The sequence below is a fragment of the Syngnathus floridae genome, chromosome 5, assembly GCF_059516105.1.
Source record: "Syngnathus floridae isolate MCC-2025c chromosome 5, RoL_Sflo_1.0, whole genome shotgun sequence".
Classification (NCBI taxonomy): domain Eukaryota; kingdom Metazoa; phylum Chordata; class Actinopteri; order Syngnathiformes; family Syngnathidae; genus Syngnathus; species Syngnathus floridae.
The window spans coordinates 14,858,278-14,882,782 of NC_142417.1; the positions used below are offsets into that span (position 1 = coordinate 14,858,278).

The 24,505-nt window shown below is 38.2% G+C and overlaps 1 protein-coding gene across 5 annotated transcripts in view; it reads right to left on the reverse strand.

The window, feature by feature from the left end:
* Positions 1–2,829: 2,829 nt before the first annotated feature.
* The window catches only part of unc5db (unc-5 netrin receptor Db), a 176,574-nt gene continuing 154,898 nt past the window's right edge, over positions 2,830–24,505 (reverse strand). For 3 of the 5 annotated variants that reach the window (XM_088375325.1, XM_088375323.1, XM_088375326.1), the window contains exons 12-17: positions 24,199–24,370; positions 16,778–17,005; positions 12,999–13,148; positions 10,053–10,217; positions 8,229–8,407; positions 2,830–3,487 (exon numbers count right to left, since the gene is read on the reverse strand). In XM_088375325.1, coding sequence (XP_088231451.1) covers positions 3,283–3,487; positions 8,229–8,407; positions 10,053–10,217; positions 12,999–13,148; positions 16,778–17,005; positions 24,199–24,370 — 1,099 coding nt within the window. In that variant the 3' untranslated portion in view covers positions 2,830–3,282. Of the gene's footprint in view, positions 3,488–8,228; positions 8,408–8,432; positions 9,826–9,918; positions 9,974–10,052; positions 10,218–12,998; positions 13,149–16,777; positions 17,006–24,198; positions 24,371–24,505 lie in introns of those variants that run through there. The other 2 variants (XM_088375324.1, XM_088375327.1) reach the window with 2 other exon arrangements.

Sequence of the window (24,505 nt, forward strand, 5' to 3'; positions counted from 1 at the left end):
TAGGCCAGTGAAGAAAAGAAAATGAGGGGTGACAGGATTCTGACTTTTTTTCTCAGAATTCTGATTTTAAAGTCAGAATTCTGACTTTATTCTCAGAATTCTGACTTTAAAGTGGGAATTCTGACTTTATTCTCAGAATTCTGACTTTAAAGTCGGAATTCTGACTTTAAAGTCAGAATTCTGAGAATAAAGTCAGAATTCTGAGAATAAAGTCAGATTTCTGACTTTAAAGTCAGAAAGTGGTAATTCTGACTTTAAAGTCAGATTTCTGACTTTAAAGTCAGAATTCCGACTACAAAGTCAGAATTCTGAGAAAAAAAGTCAGAATCCTGTCACCCCTCGTTTTTTTTTTTCTTCACTGGCCCTAATCCTCTTCCGTATCATTTTGACTTTTTTTTTTTTGCTCAAATTATTTTTGTGAATACATAGCCTTGCTTTGTCATTGAACTCATTGAATAAATATGAAGTTGATTATGTTCCTGTTTTACTATATTGTTTTATTTTAACTGTTAGTTATAAGTCAAGCTAACAACTTGCTAATGCACTCAGGGACAGTTGTTAGAAAATTACCAGAGGTAAATTGCAACCTTACCACAAGCAAAATCTGACTCATGCATTGGTACAAAATTTAATGTTATTGGTAAAAGAAATGGCCATCCAATCTGTCAGTCCCAGCTATTTGTCAAGTTTCTAATCTGACTACCGACCAACCTCTGCTCCAACTATGAATCAAGCTAATTAAAAAGCCACACTCTCTACTGAAGAAACACTGGTTTGGCTGATTTAAGCCCAACAGTTGCTTGAACCTTACCAAAGGTCAGACAACAGAAACTATCTTTAAAAAAAGGAAGCAGATAACCAATGTTGGGCAATTTATTTCCAAAATGTAAAACAGTGTATTACTTTAGGTATCTGCATTTGACGTTATTTTTTTTTCAATATTACTATGTCGTGTAATAAATTACTCATTATTTTTCTTTAAATCTGGGATTAATTTCTTTAATAATGATTCCAGCATTTCCAAAAAACATCTATTAGGAATAATGATTCTTCTTCACATTTCTAATCACTGCTTTTTTTTGTTTAATTGGGTTTGTTCCATATTTTGAATATGTTTTGCATTTTCTTTCATGAAACAATGACTGGTCTCACGATCCCTCTTCAGCCATGTAAAGTGCTGACCATTATGTAAAAGTAAAGAAAGTGTTTGGAATTTTGTCGAAATCGGCAGATTTGAGAGATTTGAATAAGAAAGTGTTCTTATAGTGATTGTTTCATTTAACCATTATCTTGTCAATATTAGTTCATTTGTCTTGTGGTCTGCACCATTGTAACACACTTAGCAACTCCCTATTTGTAATACTGCAAAAACTAATTGTACGAAATAATGTGTTACACTCAAGGCCTGACACTGGCAATAATTGACACACGTGTCAAGATGACACTGGAAGGTGAAATGAAAAATAGGCTTGTCACCTCCACAAAATCTTTATTGTAGCTCGTGCACAGTGGTACCTTTTGTACAATTTTATTCTTGTAAAGATTCATAGGTTAGTGTGCTTGAAGTGCCAACATTCTGCAGAGCCACATTGATTTTCTTTAAATGTTTTAACAAAACTATTATATATATATAATATATATATATAATATATTTGATTTAGTCATTATCAGGGCCTTATAATTTGAGAATGTAACATTTTACCCCAAGCTATGTTACGCTGGGGACTGGACTGTAAAAAAAAAAAAAAAAACGGGAAAAGATATTGAGAAACATAAATAAATCTGTCAATAAGCAAATCCACAGGTGACAAAGTGACAAAATCAACAAAGGTTGATTTTACTGTATTTTAAATTATAATATCACAATTCATTAGACATGTCTTAGTTTCACTTACACTGAGTCTTATACTGCTGTAATCCAGAACACAAGGCCTGATATTTTTTTGTTAATTTGGAATAATATGCAGAACAAATAAAGTACTTTGTGCCTGGAATATGTATATTACATTTTTGAGTGAATTGATTTTTTTTTTGTGTGTGAAAAACTGTACTAAGTGAGTTCTTGCTCTTTAATGTTGGTTTCTTGTTTAGCATTTTTGTGGCATCCTTGAACGATAATTTTTGTGCAAGAAAGCTTGTTGCACTGGGAGGTAAATAACAGTATGTGGTTATTTTGTTGTTGAGTTGGATAGTGGATCTTGTATACATGCACGGCCCCTTTCAGTATTTACTTTGTTCGTCCCTGCCTTCGTCAAAAGAGCTTGGTTAGAGACGTAAATGTCAAAACTGTTACAATTGTCGCCGGTCTTACCTATTCATTATTTCAGTCAGTTCTCTGTTAACATAAACTCCCAAAGCCTTTCCTCTTGGGTGAACTTAATTAGTCTGACAAATATAAAAGAAAGACAAAAAATGAGTGAAACCTACATCAGAACATTACTGAGAAGTGACTGTTAGATTATTTAGAGTTTGTCCTTTGACCCCTGCTCAAATTTGCAACAATGTCAAACATTTGGTGGTGTCTAACCATATAGTGAATATATTTTACTTGCGGTTTTGGTCACATCCTGCTACCCCAGTATAAACAGAGATGCATTGAATTTGGTGTGCTCATGTGAAGTCAACATGACAGCTCTTAATGGTGAAATTGGTTGATAAGTCACAGTCATGCACCCCCGACAGCTCTCGGAAATTAACTCATCTCTCTGGCAGTGGAAAAAAAGTGTTATCAGCTATAAAAATGTGGTATGAAATCACTATCACTGGACAGTAACCATGGCAAATAGTCACACTGTCCATGCTGCCGTAGGACAGATGATACACATAAAGTAGGCCTATATTGCATTTTTTTTTATTATACCTTGTATATTAGTCTGAAAATTTTTCGGTTTGCTCTTCAAGACAGTTTTAAATACAACATTTAAGCATTACATATCTTCTGCCAATAGTATCGCCAGGACATGGTGCATTTCAGTTTTGTTCTCATGCCAATTCAGAAATTACTTGACTTCTTCACCCACCAATCCAGTCGGATGAAATACAAGCAAAGAAAATGAAATTATAAACAAAAGAATAATGTGAAGAAGTTGATTAGCATCATTAAGAAAAAGTAAAGTAGTAGTTGAATCCACAGCAGGTAAAGCCTAATCTTTCCCTGTTCGGACAGATCAATGTTTCTACATCACCGGTTTGTTATCTGCATTCAGACAGCCTGATGCTCTTCCCTCAGCCTGGCTATTGAGATGCCGAGTCCTCTGCTGTACTGTTTGGAAATGTGCACGTTCATCTAAGGCTGCACGCCTGTATTTGATTCAAGTCAGTCTCCTCCTCATCCAGATCCTTGGGGAAACTTTTGGGGTGGATCTTGCCAATTTCTTCAAGGGCACTGGCGAGAGAGTCGAGGTCAGCCGTGTCCTGGTGGCGGGCCTCCCATAGGCACAGGATGATGGCTGAGGGACTCTGCTGCTTTGCAAAATAACCAAGGTTTCTGTTGAGATGCACAAAAAGAATGAATGAATAGAAAAGAATCATCAAGGTTGGGGAGTAGGAAAATTATTAACCGTCCTTTAATATGAATAAACATTTTGGAATAGGCTGGAAGAAGAAATGCGAAAAATCTCTCCTGTGCTACTCTGACAATATCCCGTCATCATTTGGGACAGCTATTGTATTTACAATTTTGCAAAGAGTATACAGCTTTGACCCTCACAAAATGTGACAATGGTAAGAGATTCCATTTATCCATCTATTCATCATCTGAAATGATTATCCTCACATGGGTCACGGGCATGCTGGAGGCTATCCTAGCAGTCCTTGGCCAGTAGGCGGGGGACTCCCTGAAATGATCGCCAGCCCATTGCGGGGCACACGTAATTAAAAAAGCAATCACAGTCAAAATCACACCGACGAATAATTTGCAGTGGGTAACGGGCCTGCCACACATGTTTTTGGAATATGGGAGGAAAACAAAGTACTCGGAGAAAACCTAAGTAGGCACAGGGAGAACAGGTAAATTCCACACATTGCAACTCTGAACTGTCAGGCGGATGTGCTAACCAGTACAGTGGTGCCACCCTTATTCCATTCATCATATCATAATTATTAATCATGGTAATGATAGTTGGCTGGAGACTAACGGGATTTATTAATCATGGTAATGTTAGTTGGATGGAGACTAACAGGACAGTTGCTGTAATGGCTTCTTGACATGTTTGTAAACTTGCTATATATTTTTACAACATGGCAGCAGGCATGCTCTCCCTCTCTCACTGCCCTCCTCTCCCTCTCTCTCTCTCTCTCTCTCTCTCTCTCTCTCTCTCTCTCTCTCTCTCTCTCTCTCGAAGGAACTTGCGGAATGTAGTTTATTCAACTACTTCACAGATGTCAGACCCTGATTGACTCCAACTATATTAGTTCAGTGATTCACAGGAAAGGAACGTACAAGATTCACCAAAATTCAACTGCTACGTATATACGTTTGTAATAATAATATGTAATGTAATGAACACATTTGATAACAGTTTGGTATGTTACTTCATTTGAAAAGTAATGTGCAGTTATTAAATGCATGTGTGTATGTCTGTGTAGCAAGAAAGCCAAAAATAATCTTTACTAAATTTTCAAGCCAAACAAATCAAAAGTCTGCAATTTAAAAAGTTAAAGTTAAAGTCCCAATGATTGTCACACACAACTGGGTGCGGTGAAATTTGTCTCTGCATTTAACCCATCCCCGAAGGGAGCAGTGGGCAGCAGCGGTGCCGCGCCCGGGAATCATTTGGTGATCTAACCCCCCAATTCCAACCCTTAATGCTGAGTGCCAAGCAGGGAGGCAATGGGTCCCATTTTTATAGGCTTTGGTATGACCCAGCCAGGGTTCTAACCCACAACCTTCCAGTCTCAGGGCGGACACTCTACCACTAGGCCACTGAGCTATTTGAATATAGTACAATTAGCAATAAAGCCGAAAAAAATCTTTACTAGATTTTAAAACCAAACAAATCAACAGTCTGCAATTTGTCTGAATATAGTAAAATTTAGTGTTTCACCTTGGGATGAGAATGAAGATTTTGTTTATTCTGACTTGACTGTTATGCCACGGCTGCCCAGGAAGGATTTATATTAATGTTGTTTTTGTGACCCGATTCGACTCTTCTGGAACTCTTCTGTATTGTACAGATGCAGAACATTAGTCATGACTTCCACAAGCAGCTGCTCTTGTCCCTGAAACAAGTCCTTACAAATAGCCAGGGCTAGTTTTTGCTATGGGCAATATAGGCGACCGCCCAGGGAGCAATCCTCGTGGGGGCGCACGAGCGCTCTCAAAAAAAAAAGAGCCAGTTTTCTAGATCAGTCAAGTCCATCTCAAATGTGTTCAGTGGGCACTGGGGCGCCCTTATTGTCACGTGATGTCAATTTGCTACTGAGAGTCATGTTGGGTCTGGTCGGGGTTCTTTCGTTCGTTCTTCGTGCGTGCTTGTCAGAAGAGCATTGATTCCCACCTGTTTCACTTTTGGTTCGGTTCTCCAGTCCTTTTTGTTTCTTTATTTGAAATTATTTTTGCTTGGGCAAAATAAAGCTGTGGCATTTTGACCTTAGTCCTGTTTGACTATATTATGTTGTGGACGCTTCATGAGCCAAAGAGTCTGTAACACACCGAGACAAGATGCATCCTTCACCGCTAAAATTTTTTTTTTAAAAAATGTCTTGACTGCTCATTTTAAGATGAAGGAAGATGACGTGAGCAGCAGAGAACATCTAATGTCTAATTTCCAAATAAGTTTAATCACACCGTTACTCGTCAACAAGTCCGACAAAATAACACAAAATCACTCCGCCATCTCCTTTCCATTTTGAAGTGTGTGTGTGTGTGCCAATACAGTGTGAAAAGGGCTTTACTGCAGCTGCTTTTCCCTACGGCTGGCTGGTGACCAGTCCATGGTGTAGTACCAATGTTGACTGTGGCAGTACTGAAAATGGATGCATGCAGGATATCATTTCTCTGTAGGCTCTGGTTCTACAGAATCACATCTTTGCTTCAATTGCTATGATTATTTTTACACCCTAGCATGATGTACATGTTATAGATGATTTTGTCACCTACCTTCTTTTATTCCACTTTATCTATTCATTCCGTCATCTTGCTGTTGTTTTACTGGTCCATAAGCACAAAAACTGCTAGTATCTATATTTTTTTCTGTGCAAATCCTGTCTGAGACTCTCCCAGAACATAAATATAGAGCTGCACCTTTGCATAATTGGTTCTCTTTAAATGCTGTGAGTGGCGTAATTACAGTGGGATTTTCATCATCTAATTAGGATCTCAAGGATTAAACATGTTGATAATTATATGCAAATAAACCTTCCAACATAGATTTCCCAGCTGTAATAAGAAGTTGAGAAGATATTTAAAGAAGTACAAGTTGTTGATTAAGACCTCTAAGTGTCTTGAGATTTTACGGGAAAACTGAATTTATTAAATTTAATGACCGGTTAAAATTTAATCAACAACAAAAATTTTTTTTTTAAAGATATGCACGTCCCACTAAATATCTATGGGCGAAACTCACTACAAAGTAAACGTGACTTAGGCTCACTATGATTAAACAATGCATTAATTTAAACTGAAATAAACGGTATGCTCCTGTAAACATGTATTACCATGATTTAAAAACAAATCTAAACTATGATCTCTTAACAAAGGGAGAAAAGCTGCATTTCATAGATTTCAGAGTAGTACTGAAAACTAAGCAGCCTTTCCTCTTGCCGCGTCAATGTGTAATGCAAAAATAGTCCAGTGGGGGTCAGTGTTTCACTGCAACTGATTAGAACACCCCAAAGCAAATGCCAACTTAAAAGGCTGCAGCCTTTGTCTGATCAGATGCAATCCAAACCTACCATCCAGCAGTGCACGGAGAGGAAATCTTATCTAGATAATTTGGTACCTCAAAGAAATCGAAGATAGCGGCCCCTCATGAACCGCAGAGCAGGAGATTAGAGCCACCACAATCCAAAACCCAGCAAAAAACATTGAGGAGCTAAGTGACCATAACAATAGAAGCTCTCCTCATTTGTTCCGGGTTCACAAAACATACAAGCGCAACCATATCAGTACATTCTGTAATTTTGAAGTACACGTACTTGACATTTCATCAGGCACACATTGGTCATACTAAATGTTGACGTTGTCATTAACATGATGCTTGATATGGGAATGCGTCTTTGTGGTGATGTTAGTCACAACTGGATTTTATTATATTGGTGAAATAATTTTTGATACGGAGCTCGTCTTGCCTCTAATGAGGTAAATCAGTGAGGGTTTGTAATAGTTTGGGATTTTTCATGATAGTTTTTTCCCCCCATTTTGACATTTAGGTTTAATGAGGAACAGGTTTGTAGTTTTTATTTATTCACAAATGTGTCAGTTTAGTGTAGTTTTGTAGTTTCTGTTTATGGAATGTTTATTGAGTTGCAAGATCAAAATTAAAAGTCACTAGGTATTGTGTAATAAAATACACTACAATTCTCAAATGACTCTTTGATCTTCCTTCTTCTGTACAGATGTATTACAATGCCAAAACGAATACCTTTAAAATGAAAGCTCATGTATTATATTTAGGGCCAAAAACGAACATATACACTATGATGCAAATAAAATTTTGTCAGTTTTATAACCTTAAGATGTAATTTGAGTTTTTTTTTTTTTGGAAAGTATTTTCACATTTTACTTTAACCTGAATGTTTTTTTTTTCATTTTTAGTTTTGGTTAATTTGTTTTCGTTAACTATAATAACCTTGATGCGGGCGATGCCCTGTGTGAGTCACCTGATTAAGGTATTCATTTGTTCGATCCATTTTCTATACTGTTTGTCCACAAATAGACAGGGGCCAATTTCATCAGATTTTTCATTGACACCAAGGACTGACCAGGAGCCAATCGCACTGCATGATATACTGCAACTTTATTTTTCACTCTATAGTATTTCATTTATGATCCAAAAACTTCCAACAAATAATGTCACTGTTCAACAGTATGAGTTAATGTGATCTAAAATATCTGTATTGTCTCTGTATAATATGCACTCTGTGTATTTCAACAACAAATGAAAGTACATTTGCTTATTGGATGGATATAAGTTTGAAACATTCTCGTCAGGAAAAACAAACCTTATAAATGTGACATGATTGCAAGACAACGTGCACATCAAATGCAAAAGAGGCAGGTGGCTTACCGATCTAAATGGAGTTTGTGGGCTAAGAGTTGCCAGTCCTTGCCCTTGGCGTTGGCAGTGTCAAAGGTGGCGCAAATCCTCTGGCGGATGGATAAGGGGATTTTGAAAGCCCTGGGCCCCGTCTGAGAGGTGATGGTGCAGTCCGTCTGCATGAAAATTGGAACCGATTCCTTTTCAGTCTGAGGAAAAAGAAGTGGGGGCCAAGCACGTTTTAATCTGTTCGATGATTTATTTTTTAAATATTGCAACACAACATTACACTATCGTACAGGATATGATGTGATCAAATGATGTGTACGCTTCAAATATATGATTTCTATTTTTTTTTTCTGTTCGAAGACTAGATTGCCAAAATGATCTTTTTAGTGATACGTACATACTCCTTTAAAAAGATATTTTTAACATTTTTCACATATTTTTGTCTTGAGAGTTGGAATCCTAGGATGAATGTCTCTCTGCTTGTCACAGTAAACACGCAGATCAACAGTGTTCCATGTGTGCAACAGTAACATAGTCATGCATTCCCTTCTTACTGTTTAAACAGCCCCAAACCACTTGACTTGCATTTATAAAAATTAACTTGCATGGCTATTATTTGCAAGTATGAATAACTATCATTGGCACACAGCATAAGAATTCCACAAAACATTTACCTGAGAGAAATATATTTGTCCATGATATGGTATGAATGTAGAAAATTAACCCGTCTGTATAATTTATGTGGCATTTTTGTTTGGTTCAAATGTAAATATCTATATATAGCATACATACGTGCCAATCTGTTTTTTTCCTATTCATTATTTTGTTGATGCACTAACACATTGCATATTACCATGACAGAGAGATATTTTTGAAGCAGCGTGAGGAAGAATGTGTGCTACCTTAAATTTGCTATTTAGAACAGGCATCATAGTTTGTCCTCTTTGTTGTATTTTCCGCACTATAAGGCGCACCTAAAAACCTCAAATTTTCTCAAAAGCTGACAGTGCGCCTTATAATCAGGTGTGCCTTATATATGGATCAATATTGAGCCACTACAGCAGGCGTGTCCAAAGTCCGGCCCGTGGGCCAAATGTATATATCCTATATATAGACAAAGTTTTAAAATGGGCCATTCATTGAAGGTGCGCCTTATAATCCGGTGCGCGTTACGTATGGACAAGGTTTAAAAATGGGCCATTCATTGCAGGTGCGCCTTATAATCCGGTGCGCTTTATAGTGCGGAAAATACGGTAATATAATTAACATATAAGTAGCGCTACCACTGCTGTGGGTCGAAAAATATTTTGTTTCCTTGTCACATTTGACAAAGCATCCATCTACTGAGGATGATGAAAGCTTGGTAGTGTTGAAAGCCACGGTGCAAGATAAGCATGTAAGTGAGCGACTCTGAAAAAACACTTGTGAGCAGACGAGTATCATTCTCCTCTGCCGAAACAGCCGCTTGTCAAGGTGCTCTTGAATAAGGATTTCAAACTCCTAGCTGCTCTAGTGGAGCTGCTCAGCCGCTGACAGAAGACGCTTGTTACGCTGAGAAGCTCCCGGGTGTTGATGCATGCCAATGTGAAAGTAGTCATTTTCTGTTCAAAGTAGCTCTCTGAATAAAAATTAGCACATTGATGGAAATTGTTAGATTGCTGTTATGTATTGAACTATATAAGTTCAGGGCAAAACATAATGGTGTCCTCACTCTATTAATATCCGATGCGAGCTCAGGAGAGCTCATCCTGCTGACAGTGGAAACACTGCAGGAAGGTTACACAAAGGTTGAGCAAGAAAGTCCACTGTCCCGTCTGTCTCCCGCCTGCAGACGAAGTGGCTCACCTTGCCAACAGCTGTGTAAACCTGCAGAATCTGTTCGTGGCCTTTGACCTGCCGCACGCTGATTTTGCAGGAGAGCTGGGTCGTGGCGGGACTGTATCTCTCCAGGGAGAAGGCACAGTGCAGAGGCTGCTGGTTGCTGCACCACACTTGGGCAAAGGAGAATTCCTGCCAGTAACATATAGTGACAGAGTATGTTGAAAACATGACTCAGCTCTCAGTCCCATACTTACTCACACATCAGATCCAGAAATGCGGGTTTTCCCCCCCAAACAAAAAAAAATGGTTGAGGTTACATGTTTGGCAATCAAATCAGTGAATTAAAAACAAAGATTTTGTATGAATATGAAATGCACAACGCACTTGCTGCATTGTTCTACAGTTCAGCGATCAAATTTTGGCTCTGACCTGCCTGTGCTGAAATGAATAGTCTATATGGTCTTCTTAAGTATAAGTTTGTACAGTAATTGTCTAAACTGTGAACGTAGGTGTGAATGGCTGTTCGTGGACATGCGTGCTGCGATTGAGCATTTGCCCTGACCAGTTGGTCCAGGGTACTGCGCTCCTCATCAAATGAGAACAAGTGCTATAAAAATGGATGGATGAAGGATGAGTCTCAGGAGAGCAGGATTTTCACCGAGAGATCATTTTAACATTAAATATGTGTGTACTGCTGATATATAATAAGGGTCGGTTTTTAATGGCTCTTAAAAGATTGATTTCATTTATATTTAATTTCTGGAGAGCCAGAAGATCTCTACGTCTTTGACCTCTTCAGGATTCTATCGTCACCAAATCTGCATACTATTATGTGACCTGCCACTTACTCTCAGAGGAGACTGTATTAAACGTGTTGACCTGCGTTCTTGCTGAAGACCCAAACCTTCTGATTTTGATCTTCACTGCACGGCATAGCACAAAACAGCCGATAATATTCAGGGAGAGGTAGGGGGGAGGTGTGGAAAAGAGCCGAAAAGCTTGGATGCTCTTCAGCACTAAAAGCTGACTTGACGTATGCCACAATGCTCGGCTATTATTCTACAGCTGCTCCACAAAGCGAGGCGTGTCTGTTGTCCCGAGGCTCTCATAAATAAAGCTGTTGAGAAGGCGGATGACTTTGAAGCACAGACCTTTCGTCCTGCATTCACAGTAATTTTTTGAGTCAGAATACAGCTCAGCAGCTCTGCAAATTTCTTTCACAGGTAAAAAAAAAAGAAGTAATAAATAAAACAGTGGCGGTTGAGTGCAGCAGTCTGTCCTACTTATTAGATACCGCGTGACTTTGATCCTGAAAAGGAAAGGTGGGTAAGAGCAAGATTCATATTAGAGCTGGAATTTTTAACTATGCAGTTGCCGAGAAGTGATAATTACAGCCAATCAAATGCCACATGTACGTATGTTTTGAAAATGCAAATTTATACGTCGTTGCAGTATGCACCAACACTGGCATTGTAGCAAGACATATTTAGAATACTACACCCTTGAACAATCATCATCTAAGAGACTAATTTGCTGTATTTGTTTGGGTCAGGTGTTTATAAATGTATCTAATGTTGATACAGCAGTCAGGTAGAATTTTGTAGATAAAAATGTTTTAAAATTAACAGCTCTGCTTAATGTGTTCAGAATGGCAGCAAATAAGCTAGTCAGCAACTGTATTTTCATTTGGACAGCAAAAAAAAAAAAAAAAAAATCAATGCACTATTGCCCTTAAATTCAAGAGGCGGGTGCCTTGTTCAAGGACACCTTAGCAGTTGTCAGCAAGCATAGTATCTCTCCACCAACTAGCTGCAGAGATGTCAGAATAATCATTTGTTTTTCACAGCAAACAGCTTCTGTCAAGGCTTTATCTTGTACCGCTTTGTTCCCTTTCATTCCTTCAACTGTTGTCTTTAAACAGCGTTGACTTTGGCGACAATCACAGTTAGACAGCAAGAACTAGCATCTGCTGGTAGTTGCTGACAAAGTGACTGAGTGACTATATGCATGAAAGACAGTTGGATCATATGAAGGAGTTCATCTGATGTGTATTTTGATAACGCCTCACTTTTTAAAATTGTAATTTTAAAATGAATGAATTAATTAAATACACTACTTAAACACATTACATCACTACCCAGTGTAAAATGTATGCCACATTAGTTATAACCAAAACATTTTAATGCTTGTAATGTAACTTCAAATTTCCCTTCAAGATATTTACCAAAGATAATTCTGAACATTTGCCAGCTCTGGGTCCTGTACGCATTTAGTGTAGCACTCTGGAGTGCCACAGATATGAGTGGCCACAGTAGTAAAACTATTTCTGTGATATGTGTGTAAATCTTGATTTAAAACTTATTTCCCCATTTTTACTTTTGGTTAACCCACACGTGGTATGCAACTAGTATTTTGCCATGCCGCACTCAGTTATGGCACATATACTTTTTAGTTTACCGTATTTTCTGGACTGTAAGGCACACCGGACTATATGGCGCACCTTCAATGAATGGCCCATTTTAAAACTTTGTCCTTATATAAGGCGCACTGGACTAAAAGGCGCACCATTAATGCATCATGTCAAATTTGTAATCCAAATCAGATCATTCTCCATTTTATCTTTTTTATTTCAACTTCAGACACAACAAATTACTTTGTAATCACAAAATACTGATCCATAGTCTTTTTGATTCATTATTCATAGTCTTCATGACACAATGCTTCGGGCCAGTTTAAATTTAGGAATTTGGTCCATATGTAAGGCGCACCGGACTATAAGGCACACTGTCGGCTTTTGAGAACATTTTAGGTTTTTAGGTGCGCCTTATAGTCTGGAAAATACGGTAGTGGTGTACCATGAGATCTTTCCAATGTGAAATATGCTCCTTTGCATTTGGGAAACACTGCAGTGTATATTATTTTATGATTACTATTGATTAGGCATAATTTTTCAGTTCCGGTGATCATTACCTGACAGGTGGTAAAGGGTTTGATGCTCCACAAGAACTGAGGGACATCCTGGATAGACACCTGCAGGCTGAAGGTGTTTGCTCGAAAAGGCAACATCTTTGGCTCCTCGAGGAGCTGACCGCCTCTGCTCTTTTCTGCTGCCACCACTCCCTGGGTGGCAAACGAGAAGGAATGTGTAAAAGAAAGATAAGTAGTCAAGATCAGGAAAGCAAGTAAGATGAAAGAAATAGTAGACAATTTTGCATACCAGTACATACACCTGTTGTCAACCCTTTTTTGATCAAATTTGCTTTTGTCTCATCGCAAATTTTAATTTTTAAGTGCGACTGACAGATTTCCACATTAACAAATCCTCCAACTTGCGCTCTCCATTAGCATCACATTTGCAAGACCCTACAGAGCAAAATGAAGCTTGTATTTCATGGTGTTGAAACATTTGCAAGAGCATGTCAATGGTAAATAAATGTCTGTCTCCCACATTGAAGTTGCGATGATGACAGATCACTTTGTTGTCTTGCAGGTGATTAATTATCATCACTCTTGAGTGTCCCAGTGAGATGGTTTCATGTCTAGCCTGTCTCATCTCAATGATTAAAAACACAATTGTAATTGATGTAAGGTCACTCAGACTGAGATCCTGCACAAGAACACAGTAGGCTACTCATGAGAGTGTACTTACCGTATTGGCCCGAATATAAGATGGTGTTTTTTGCATTGAAATAAGACTGAAAAAGTGCTGGTCATCTTACATTCGGGGTCTAGACATTATACCCATTCACAACGCTAGATGGCGCCAGATATCTTTAAAGTGAATGGTGAACTCAACTCCCCAGGCCAAAGCGAACCCCGGTCACGAAAAATAAAAAAAAAATAGCGGTAGGACAAAGAAGAAAAATAAATAAAATAGCGGTAAGAAAGAAAAGAGAAAATAAGAGAAGAGATAACAGAAAATGGAAAAACCAGAAGCCATTCATTTACAAATATGATTGCACTTTAGTTTACATATTTAAATGTTCAGATATTAAGATGTGGTAGACAGTTTTTGCATGATTTGAATGGGGCAAAATAACATGCTTTTCCTCTCGAATATATTGTTATAATCATTTGTTTCAGATGTGCTGTTATTATTTTCTGTATGAAAATTAAATTTAGTGTTCAAAAAGTCTTGATTCAAACTTGAGTCTTGAAAAAGAGGGAGTCATCTTATAATCAAGGTCGTCTTATATTTGGGCCAACACGGTAATTTTTTTGTGCGGAAGAATGTGCCATTTCACTGGGCATGAAATATAGCAACTATTGCTAAACTTTGATTGAAAATTTCAAGTTGAAAACATAAGTAAAATGACATCTAGGAAACTGGAGCATAGGGTGTCTTTTCTGCAGTACAGTGATCCCAAACCTTTGACAAATGCACTACTTCACGGCTTTATAAGAGACGAATGAACTGCGTTTGAACACGATAGTGCGCGGCTTGGCTCTGAGCAATGTGTGTCACTGCGGACAAGCTCGGGAAGCGAGGCAGTATAACCATGTGTAACAAGGAGGAAAAAGGGAAAAGGGAGACTGGAACGCCAGCAGAGCAGGTGCACAAGGCGACAGTTTATTGATCAACGTTTGATCTGTATACAATTATTTGAGAAAAATATTCCAATGGTACTATATTTCAGACTGCGTGACCATGTTATGACTGTACAGTACATTACCTCATTCAGCAGGATCTATTAAATATATTCTAAAGCAGTCAATAAGAGACTGGAGTGTAGTCTTAAAAGAAAATTCCTCACAATGCACAGTATCAGCCTTTATTTTTCATATCTTAGAAAAAATCCCCTCATAGTTGTTTATATTAGTAAATTAGGCTTCCTGCGGAACCAGAAAGCAGTGTGTGGTTACTACAACTTGGAAAACACACAACAGAGTTGCGGTGTTAGGCAGACAAGAACCCAAGGGATGCTCACACGTCTGGCGTCTGCTTGAAAGGCATAAACCAAATTCAGAAAGCCAGCTGCTGCTGATGGCTCTGACATGACATGGTCACAGGGAAGAATGCGTCACACGGCTGAGCTTTCCTGTTTAGTGAAATCTCTCAAGGGATCATGAGGAACCTGATTTCCCAGTTGTTCACTTAAGGGATCGCAATGCTGCAAACGCCTCTAATCTAGGATGCCGAAAAACAAATCAAGTCGAACATGATAACAATGTAAGTATTGATTAACATTTGACTGGAAATGATTTTAGCACAGAGATTTCAAGTATCAAGTCTGTCAAACCGTAACGCAATCAATGGAGCAGTGTTTTATTTTTCATTTCCACTTACCAGGAAAAATAATATTTACCGTATTTTCTGCACCATAAGGCGCTTCATGTTAAAAGGCGCAGACTTTTCTGTATTTAATCCACATTATAGGGTGCATGCATGCCATGACTTAAGGTAAAAAATCAAATAAAAAAAAAACGTCATGGGAGCAAGGCAGTCAGTTCCGTTGTATTATATTCTCCTATTTAATCACGTGCTGTATTGTACTCACATTGTTAATCAAAATTGATACGCAAATCCATCAAAATCCTCATCTTCTGTATCCAAATCAAACAGGTGGGCAAGTTCGCCATTAAACATGCCAAGTTCCCTCTCGTCATTATCTCGTCGTTGTCACGTTGCTCTTCTGCAATGATCCTGGCTTTCCAGAAAGCTCTAATTGTGCCTTGTAAGCATGTCTCTTTGTCTGTGCCATTTTAGAGGGTCCTAATGCAATTTGCTTTGCACAAACGATAGTATTTATTTATCAATGGCGGCGGAGGTACTACGTACTCTGCGTGTTACGTACAATCCTCCGACTGTTTTTTTTTGCCCCGATCCATGTAAAATGTAGTGTCCTCTGATTGGTTCATCGGGTCTACATATTGCGCCTGTATAATACGTCACTCTGTGGCGGAAGCCACCCAAAACAACTATATAATTTGCACAAATTATAGTATTTATTTATCAATGATGGCGGAGGTACCTTACTCTACGTGTTACGAACAACTCTGATTGTTTTTTTGCCCCAATCGACGTAAAACGTAATGTCCTCTGATTGGTTCATCGGGTCTACATATTACACCTGTATATTACGGAAGCCACACTAAACGACTTCACAGATTTTGGAATTCGGTCCACATAAAAGGCGTAACTTATTAAAAGGCGCACCTTCGTTTTTTGGGAATATTAAAGGCTTTTAAGTGCGCCTTATGGTGCGGGAAATATGGTAATTACTGACTAATAAAAGTTTTCCAAGTTGGACATCCAATCCACAAAACAGCAAAACAATACCTAGTTGACAGAAGAATAGATGGGGTACACTAGAAAAAAACGTTTGAATCAGATAATCGTGCTTGATTTAAAAACGTCATTGGATCAAATCCTTAAAATATATCATGATACGTATTGACTCTCATTATTTATTAGAGATTTTTTTTCCGATGAACCGAACCGTACCATATCGAATGAAATTGAAATCTGACTGAATTGAGTCAAATCGTTCCAGAAAAAAGTTTGAATCAGATATTCGTTCCACTTTCATATGAACCAATCTTGAATCGTATCACACCCCATGTATTGATATACATATTGAATTGTCATTTACATGAAAATTGAAGTGCTGGTGTTCTGATTTCCATAAGTGAAGAGTGATGGCTTGTAAACAGCGCCACCCATAGAAATAGGTCTGAAATTTATCCCAAACAGTTTCTACTAGTTCTTTGCTTGATGGATGTGTGCAATGAAAAAAAGATTTCCCCACCTGAAAGGCATGGGGTGTATCATCCACACAATACACCCGCAGGCTGTAGTTCATGGAAGTGCCCTCCATGTTCCCAAACACAGCCAGCTTCAGCCTCTTGATGGCAGCCTGTGTCAAGGGCTCGCCCACGAGTACGTAGGAACCAGGCTGGTTGAGCAGCAGGTGGCAGCTTGTGGTGTCCATTAGGCAGTAACAAGAAGTGGACTCATCCTCCACCAACATTACCTCCTAGAACACGAGAAGAGAACATTGTCGGTTTTAACCTTTTATAAAGGTATGTCTCTATTTTGTGACTGTGAACCTTATCCACACTACAATTAGTCTGCAATCCTTAAATATTATTTTTATATCACAATAACTTTACATCCACATTCATATTAAGACAATAGAAGAGATTATCTTATATTTCAATTAGTTTGTCTAAATTGCTATGCAGCAATTATAAAAACTTTCAAGAAGGGTCAGTTTCTAAGAAATGTATTGCTTTTTATGTTATATATTATTTTTGCAGTCCTAAATTGTACTGTGATTCAGAATCCAGAATTAGGAGGATTTACATTCAAAATACCTGTGGAGCTAAAAAGATAAACCGAATTTGATCCATCAAGAAAAACTGCGTTTTAAATCAAGCTTATAATAGCTCGCCAAACCTATTTGTCGAGAATTGATTTGGAGACTTTACCGATTGGGATATATATGGTAAGGTAACATACTATATATGTAGCTCCAGGGGCCTTAGGCATTTATTTTATGCTTGTAAGTTTGAGCCGCTGACAGCTGTACAGGGATGATGAAATCTTTCATCTAATATTTTGTTTTTCATGTTAATATTCAGTTTTCGATGGAAAAAGTTTGGACAACCCCGCTGTACTCTATAAGCTTTTTTTTTTTTTTTTTTTTTTATGAAATGTGGAAATTGTCTATTTGCGACTTTGATGTGTTTCAATCAGGGTATTTAAATGTGCAAGTAGCTCTGTCCGTTCAGAATGTTCCAGAAACCGGAATATTGATGTTAATCCAAATATTGACTGCATGTAAACTTAGTGATTGTGATGAATCTTAGTCACTCTTGCAATTTTCCGGCAACAATACTGACGGAAGGTATACGTATAAATTATTATTATTATTGAAACTTGGGGTAAGCAGAAGCTACGTCGGCGGTCGACCCACCCAACAGCAGTGGCATGGACAGCCTCAAGGGTGGATCTTCCCCAAGGACACAACACATGACTTGGACAGAGCAAGATTTGAACTGCCAACCCTGAGCCTCTGGTCACTGAGCGACCAGGTCACGGCCACCGCTTGATTACAAAACAAATTATGCTACACTGTCATGTTTTGAAATAAACATGTTTGCATATGAGTTAGTTTGAACAAACATTACAAACAACACTAAGCAATGCTGCACCGATGCCACTGCTATAACAACATGAGAGGTGTCTATTGTTCCAGTGCCAAATTTGACAAATTATTAATTAATGAGTCAGTAAGTCTAAAATGTTACATACAGGTTTTAGAAATAAAGGAAAAACCTAAAGAAAACTTCAGATATGACGAAATAAGTGCATTTTATCCTCCACCATACTGAAACTTGCTTTTGCAAAACTTCCTTAAAACACTTACATTGCTATTTTGTTAAATTCAAAGAAACACATATAACATTAAATATTCATGCAGAGAACTGCACTGATAAATTAAATTCTTTTTCACCACTGGACAAAAACACAACAGAGGTTTAAATCATAAAAAAATAATACAATAAAATAAAAAATCTACACAGCTGTTGAACAATCTCTGGGGAACAAAATAATATTCCCCACTATAGTAAAGATGTTGGTACATAGCATAACACAAAATAGTCGCCACGACCAGGATAGTGTTTTATTTATGAGACAGCAGCATTCTAAGCACTTCATTATTTCCAACTGGAGGGAAGAACTTATTCATACCTTTCTTTCCTTCTCATTTCTGTTCAAACATTAGAACACATCCAGCATTTGTTTTCATGTGTGGGAAGCAAATGAATATCTGGCATCACAAGGTAACAAATATCCTGAACCAGACTGGATTTGAAATAATAATGGAAACTATTTACTCTTCAAATTAATAGGAAATCACATTAAAGAAACAAGGCTTGATTTTTGTATCTTCACAGAGCAATTTTGCTATTCAATTACTGAGTAGTTGATTACTAATTTTGAGGAGCAATTTGTTGCAGGTTAATACTTGGAAAAAGGGTTTTATTAAACAAAAAAAAAATACAACTATATAATGGGGTGGTTGAATGTAGGGATGCAGATATAAAATATTTTGAGTATCCCATGGTTCATCTCACTTTATAAACAACCAATTGCTTTCCTTTTTTCATTTAATCACTTTTTATTTCTTAAAGAGGAAGTCAACCCCAAAAAAATTGTTAACAATAATATGTTGTTGTCTGTGTCTCCACTACGTAGTATAACCGTGGCATTCTGAGAAATATCACGTTTATGGAATATGAGGTCCACATCCACTCGTTTTTGTGCATCTCAGGGGGCAGCCATTGCTGTTGGGTGAAAATTACATCACAGGCAGATTTTGTCTGTTCAATACATGTTCCACAAACGAAACAAATCAGAACGTTGTGTTTTGACTGCACAGAAGAAAGACAATTTGTGGTTTGATTTCCCATTTAAATTCACATTGTGCACAATAGCAAACTTTATTGTCTAGAAACATTTTCAGTCTGACAATTTCAAACAAATATAAAGTTAGATAAACTCTGAATTTCTCGTATCAAAAACAAGGCATTCAATTTCAACAAGACTTTAACAGCCTTTCGGTAACTTCACTTGAGGAGCTTGCATTTTATCATGCAATATAAAAATATGTCGTTTCAGGGTGGCTTGTTTATTAGCATTAACCAGCTAACAAGAAGTAAGACAAATATCCTGAAAACGACTACAAGTGTTGTAAATGTTCAAACAAAAATGAGGACACCTCAAGCAGAATCAGATAATAATAATAATAATAATAATAATAATAATAATAATAATAATAATAATAATAGATTTGATTCATAATGCACTTTACACTTCAAGACATATCTCAAACGTATAGATATAGAAATGATAAGTACTTCACATTGACTTTGATTAATGTGATCACCAATTTAAGCTGTGTTTATCTGGTCCATTTTGTCTAGATAACTACCTTCAAAATTAAATTTAAGCACTTTATCTGGTTCTTATTCTGAAATTCACACTTTTTTTTCAATTCAAGAAAACGTGATCCTAAATACAAAAACTCACCCGTTGTTAAAATTAGGGCCCGGCCGATAAATTGAATCGACCGATTCTGGCCCTTCAAGCATTGGCCAATTGGCTGATTGTTTTTATCTTCATGTACTCACACCATTTACAGCAGTTGTACACAATTAACATCTGTTGCAATATTTATTAGACATTGGTTAGATATGCATATTGGGCTCTAAATGGCAAACTTCAGCTCTATGCTGAGCCAGTGGTGTCGCAGTCTTGATTAGCGACTCTTACATAAGGCAGCTAGTTGCAGCTAGAACCAGTGTGAATTGCGCAGCACAATGACCATCAACACTTTATACGTACATCAAGGTAGGTTGTGGTAGTATGTCGCGTTATATGCTTCAGTTTGCCACAAATGCGCATATACGTGTATATTTGAACATTATTTGGCAGCTCTGCGCTTGCCACATAAACGTCTTCTTTTTTGCAGTTTTCAGTGCACTTCAAGTGCAAAATGTTTCCATTTTCAAGAGCTTTTTTCAAGCTTTGAAACATAAACGTATTTTAAACTCAACTGTCCTCCACATCCTCCAAAATCTCACCATCAGACATTTATAGGACCCAGTGTGGGCCTATACAATCCATGAAATATGTGTGAATATATAACTTAATAGGTGCCGTGAGAACAAATATTGTGGTTTAGACTGATGCCTGAGGAGCATTATTTTTTCTGCTCATAAAAATGATGAGGAGCGTTGAGCCATCCATTCACTGTGTTAGTAGCAGCCACATGCACAACAACAAACCTCTTCTACTCACTCTGACCTCCAAAGTTGTACTTTTTATGAGGGACTATTTTGTCATTTGCTTGATATCATTATGTTTTCCCATATACAAAATGACACAGACAGTTGTATTATTATTATTATAACACATAAAACCATACCCAACAAATGATGTACCCCTGCAAGACGCGTTTGGACATTAATCTTATGACTAAACCTAAAAACGTCTGGTACAAAACAACAGAAAAAGCATCAAAATACTGAAAGGAGTTGTATTCTTACTATTGTATGCCAATCTGGCTGCTGTGTAAAGGGCCATCACAACATCAAGGCTAGATGTGGTAAGACATTTATGTACCTTATGTGGATGCATGAAAGAGCTCTTAAACAATCAATATAGCCTCCACTTCCGTGTTCAGAAAATAATATTTGCAGCAAGAACAGACAATGGAGAAAGCACCCTATCACTAAATAACTAGCTCTTTTAAGTGCTGACAACCACCACAAAAGCCTGGGGCAAACCTGTGGTATTCATTATTCTGACCCGTGTGTGGCTTGCTAAAACATTTTGCCCAATTTACATATACATTCCAGTATGACTGACTTTTTCTTCTCATTATTTTTACTCCATTCCAAAGGTGACATCATCTTGATGGTTACAGCTAAAAACACAATAGTTCAGTGTCAGAGAGTTTGCCCATTATTGCTTTGGAATGAAATGCGACAAGACTTTCATCCATTTTCTGTACCGCTTGTCGCCACGGGGGTCACAGGCATGCTGGAGCCTATCCCAGCAGTCATCGGGCAGTAGGCGGGGGACACCCTGAACCGGTTGCCAGCCAATCGCAGGGCACACAGAGACGAACAACCATCAGCACTTGCACTCACACCTCACGGCAATTTGGAGTGCTCAATCAGCCTACCATGCATGTTTTGGGATGTGGGAGAAAACCGGAGTGCCCGCAGGCACGGGGAGTACATGCAAACTCCACACAGGGAGGGCCGGAGGTGAAATTGAACCCACACCCTCCAAACTGTGAGGCGGACGTGCTAACCAGTGCTCCACCGAGCCACCCAGCTACAAGACTTATCTGAGAAAAATTAAAAACACAACTTTGATAGAGAGTGCAAAGCATTCTGACATTGTAGGGATAAAACACCTACAAGAATGCAATATGAACCCAAGGCAAAGTTATTTTTGAAAAATTTAGAGCGATGCTGAGAAGAAAAGTAAATTATCAGCAGTTGAACAGATTGCTTGTTCATTGTGTTGATATATTGCAGGAAAGCAGAGAAATGCTGGCAGCATAGAAACACCCCCGTGCTTTTCCACCTGATTTGCTAACGTCTAAATTCATTGTGCAGGATCTTTCCTGATCCACTAATCAATATTTTCCTTGTCTAACAGCCCCTTATGCCCTCTATTGCAATTCTCTTACAATTCACCTCACTGACTGACAGCAGCTATGCCTCTTCCTGCCTATTACCGACTATAATTGTTTCTTTATTTTACTCCTGCTACGACATTACCTTCATGAGGCCTGATGTCACCCTGCGGACACAGAGAACATAAGGCAGGATCAATCGGCTCTCATGTAGAGCTTGCACATAATTTACCTGTCACATGACCAGCTGCTGCTTTTATTGCATACAGCTCATAGCAAAGATTCCAAAAGATCTTGGAGCCTATGACAACCGATAGTGAAATTTATTCGCAGGGGACATATACTGTAGACCAGGGGTGTCAAACTCATTTTTTTCGCGGGCCGCATTGTAGTCATAGCTTCTTTCGGAGGGCCATTATGACTGTCAACCCAAATAAATGTATGAGCACCTCATATTATATACAGTAAAAGCTACAAAACAAACTGACAAATAACTCGTTTTCAAATCAGACAAGTAAAAACTGGTCACATATTTAAAAAAAAGATATTAAAAGTGAAGACAATTTGCAATTCAAGTCATGACACACAAATTTGATGCACAATTTGTCTTCGCGGGCCACATAAAATGATGTGGCAGGCCGTATCTGGCCCCCGGGCCTTGAGTTTGACACCTGTGCTATAGACCAACCCTTCACACATGGACAATTTATAGTCTTCTATAAATAGAAAATACAAGATTTTCAATGTCAGGGGAAGCTGCGCAAGCATGGGGAAAACATGCTCCCAACTCCACATGGCAAGGCCGAGGCTTGAGTTCAAATCAAACCCTAATCCTCAGAACTGTTAGATGGACACCGTGACATTTACACTAATTAGTACCGTCAATGAAATGAATTACAATTCATCAAATTATCCCTTCACACTTATGCTTAACTTAAAACGTCCCCTGCTAGGTTAATGTAGGTTTTTACAATGCTACAGTTTCTTTTTTAAGGCGATTAAGTAGACTTTTTCTGCGTTGAACTAAAATTGATAAAATATTTGGATAACTTGTATTCACCAGTGTCCTATAAAGGATTGTTTACAACTTTAGACATTCCACTGTTCATGCGGACAGGGTGTAGAACAAGTGAGAGGAAGCAGTTCTATACATTTGTATTACTTACGGACAGACGAAGGCTGGATGGACTCAGATGACCTGACACAGGCGGCCTTTATTAACGCTGTAGGGGTATTTATCGTTGTGAAAGATTTCAAAATTGTGTTGGATGATGCTCAATATTTTCACCCCCGCTAGTCAATAGCTCGGCAATTGTATTTCTATAACGTTGGGGATGTTGCCTTCGACTGCTCATTCAAAGACATCCGTGCCCCAAATAACAGCTGGCTCCTCAGGTCTGACCTAAACTCCAGGTGATAAAAAAAGATGTGGGCTTTGTACGATGAGCAACACGTTTGGCACATTTTTTAAATCTACTGCTTGAGTTTGCGTGGGTCTTGGCTGTATACTTTCAAGAAACTTTTAAAATATGCCTACAGCTGCCGGAGTTATTTACCATCGTTGCATGGGCGGCAAAAACAGATGGACTTCATTGTCTGAAATAAACCCAAACAGTTATCATTATGGTTGAGAGGTTTGAAAACATCAGCAGCTGTTGCTTAATTTGTTTTTATTTCTTTTTAGAAGAAATTCTTGGTTCTCAGGAAAGTTGCACAGTGATATGGCTATGAGAGGACAAGGTCATGTAGTAAATTACTGTTGAAACCCGTACGTCAGCGATCTTGTGCATTTACGTTATCTGCATGTGTCATGTGGACTGGATCCAATAGAATAAGTGGATCTCTCGAGGCAGACAAAAAAAAGACATCTTGGCTCAGAATTTATTGAAAGACTTCCCTATCGATTTTTTTGTTTAACAATAACAAATCAATATAAAAAAAATCACGCTGAAATCAGCCTTTTATTTAAATTCACTTACTTACGACAGTTGTGTGCCTGCAGGTCTTACCTCCCATTTACTGCCCTGGGTTCTCCTCTTGAGATGGATGTTCCAGTTCTCAGAGTCTACCTCGGCACAGTGAGCCACGGTCATGGCTACTGGGCAAGATAGGTCCAGGCCAGGAGGACCATACATCACCTCTGGGCTCAGGGGGATCTCACACATTTCCAGTGTATTGACACTAAACACAGTATGACAAAGTGGGTCAGTGTGTATGATAACTGAAAAACAAGATGCACAAGCAAAGTTTTTAATTGCCCAAAAAGAGACTTGACATTTGTGTTTCTGTCTTTCACTGTCGCAACTGGATTTATTC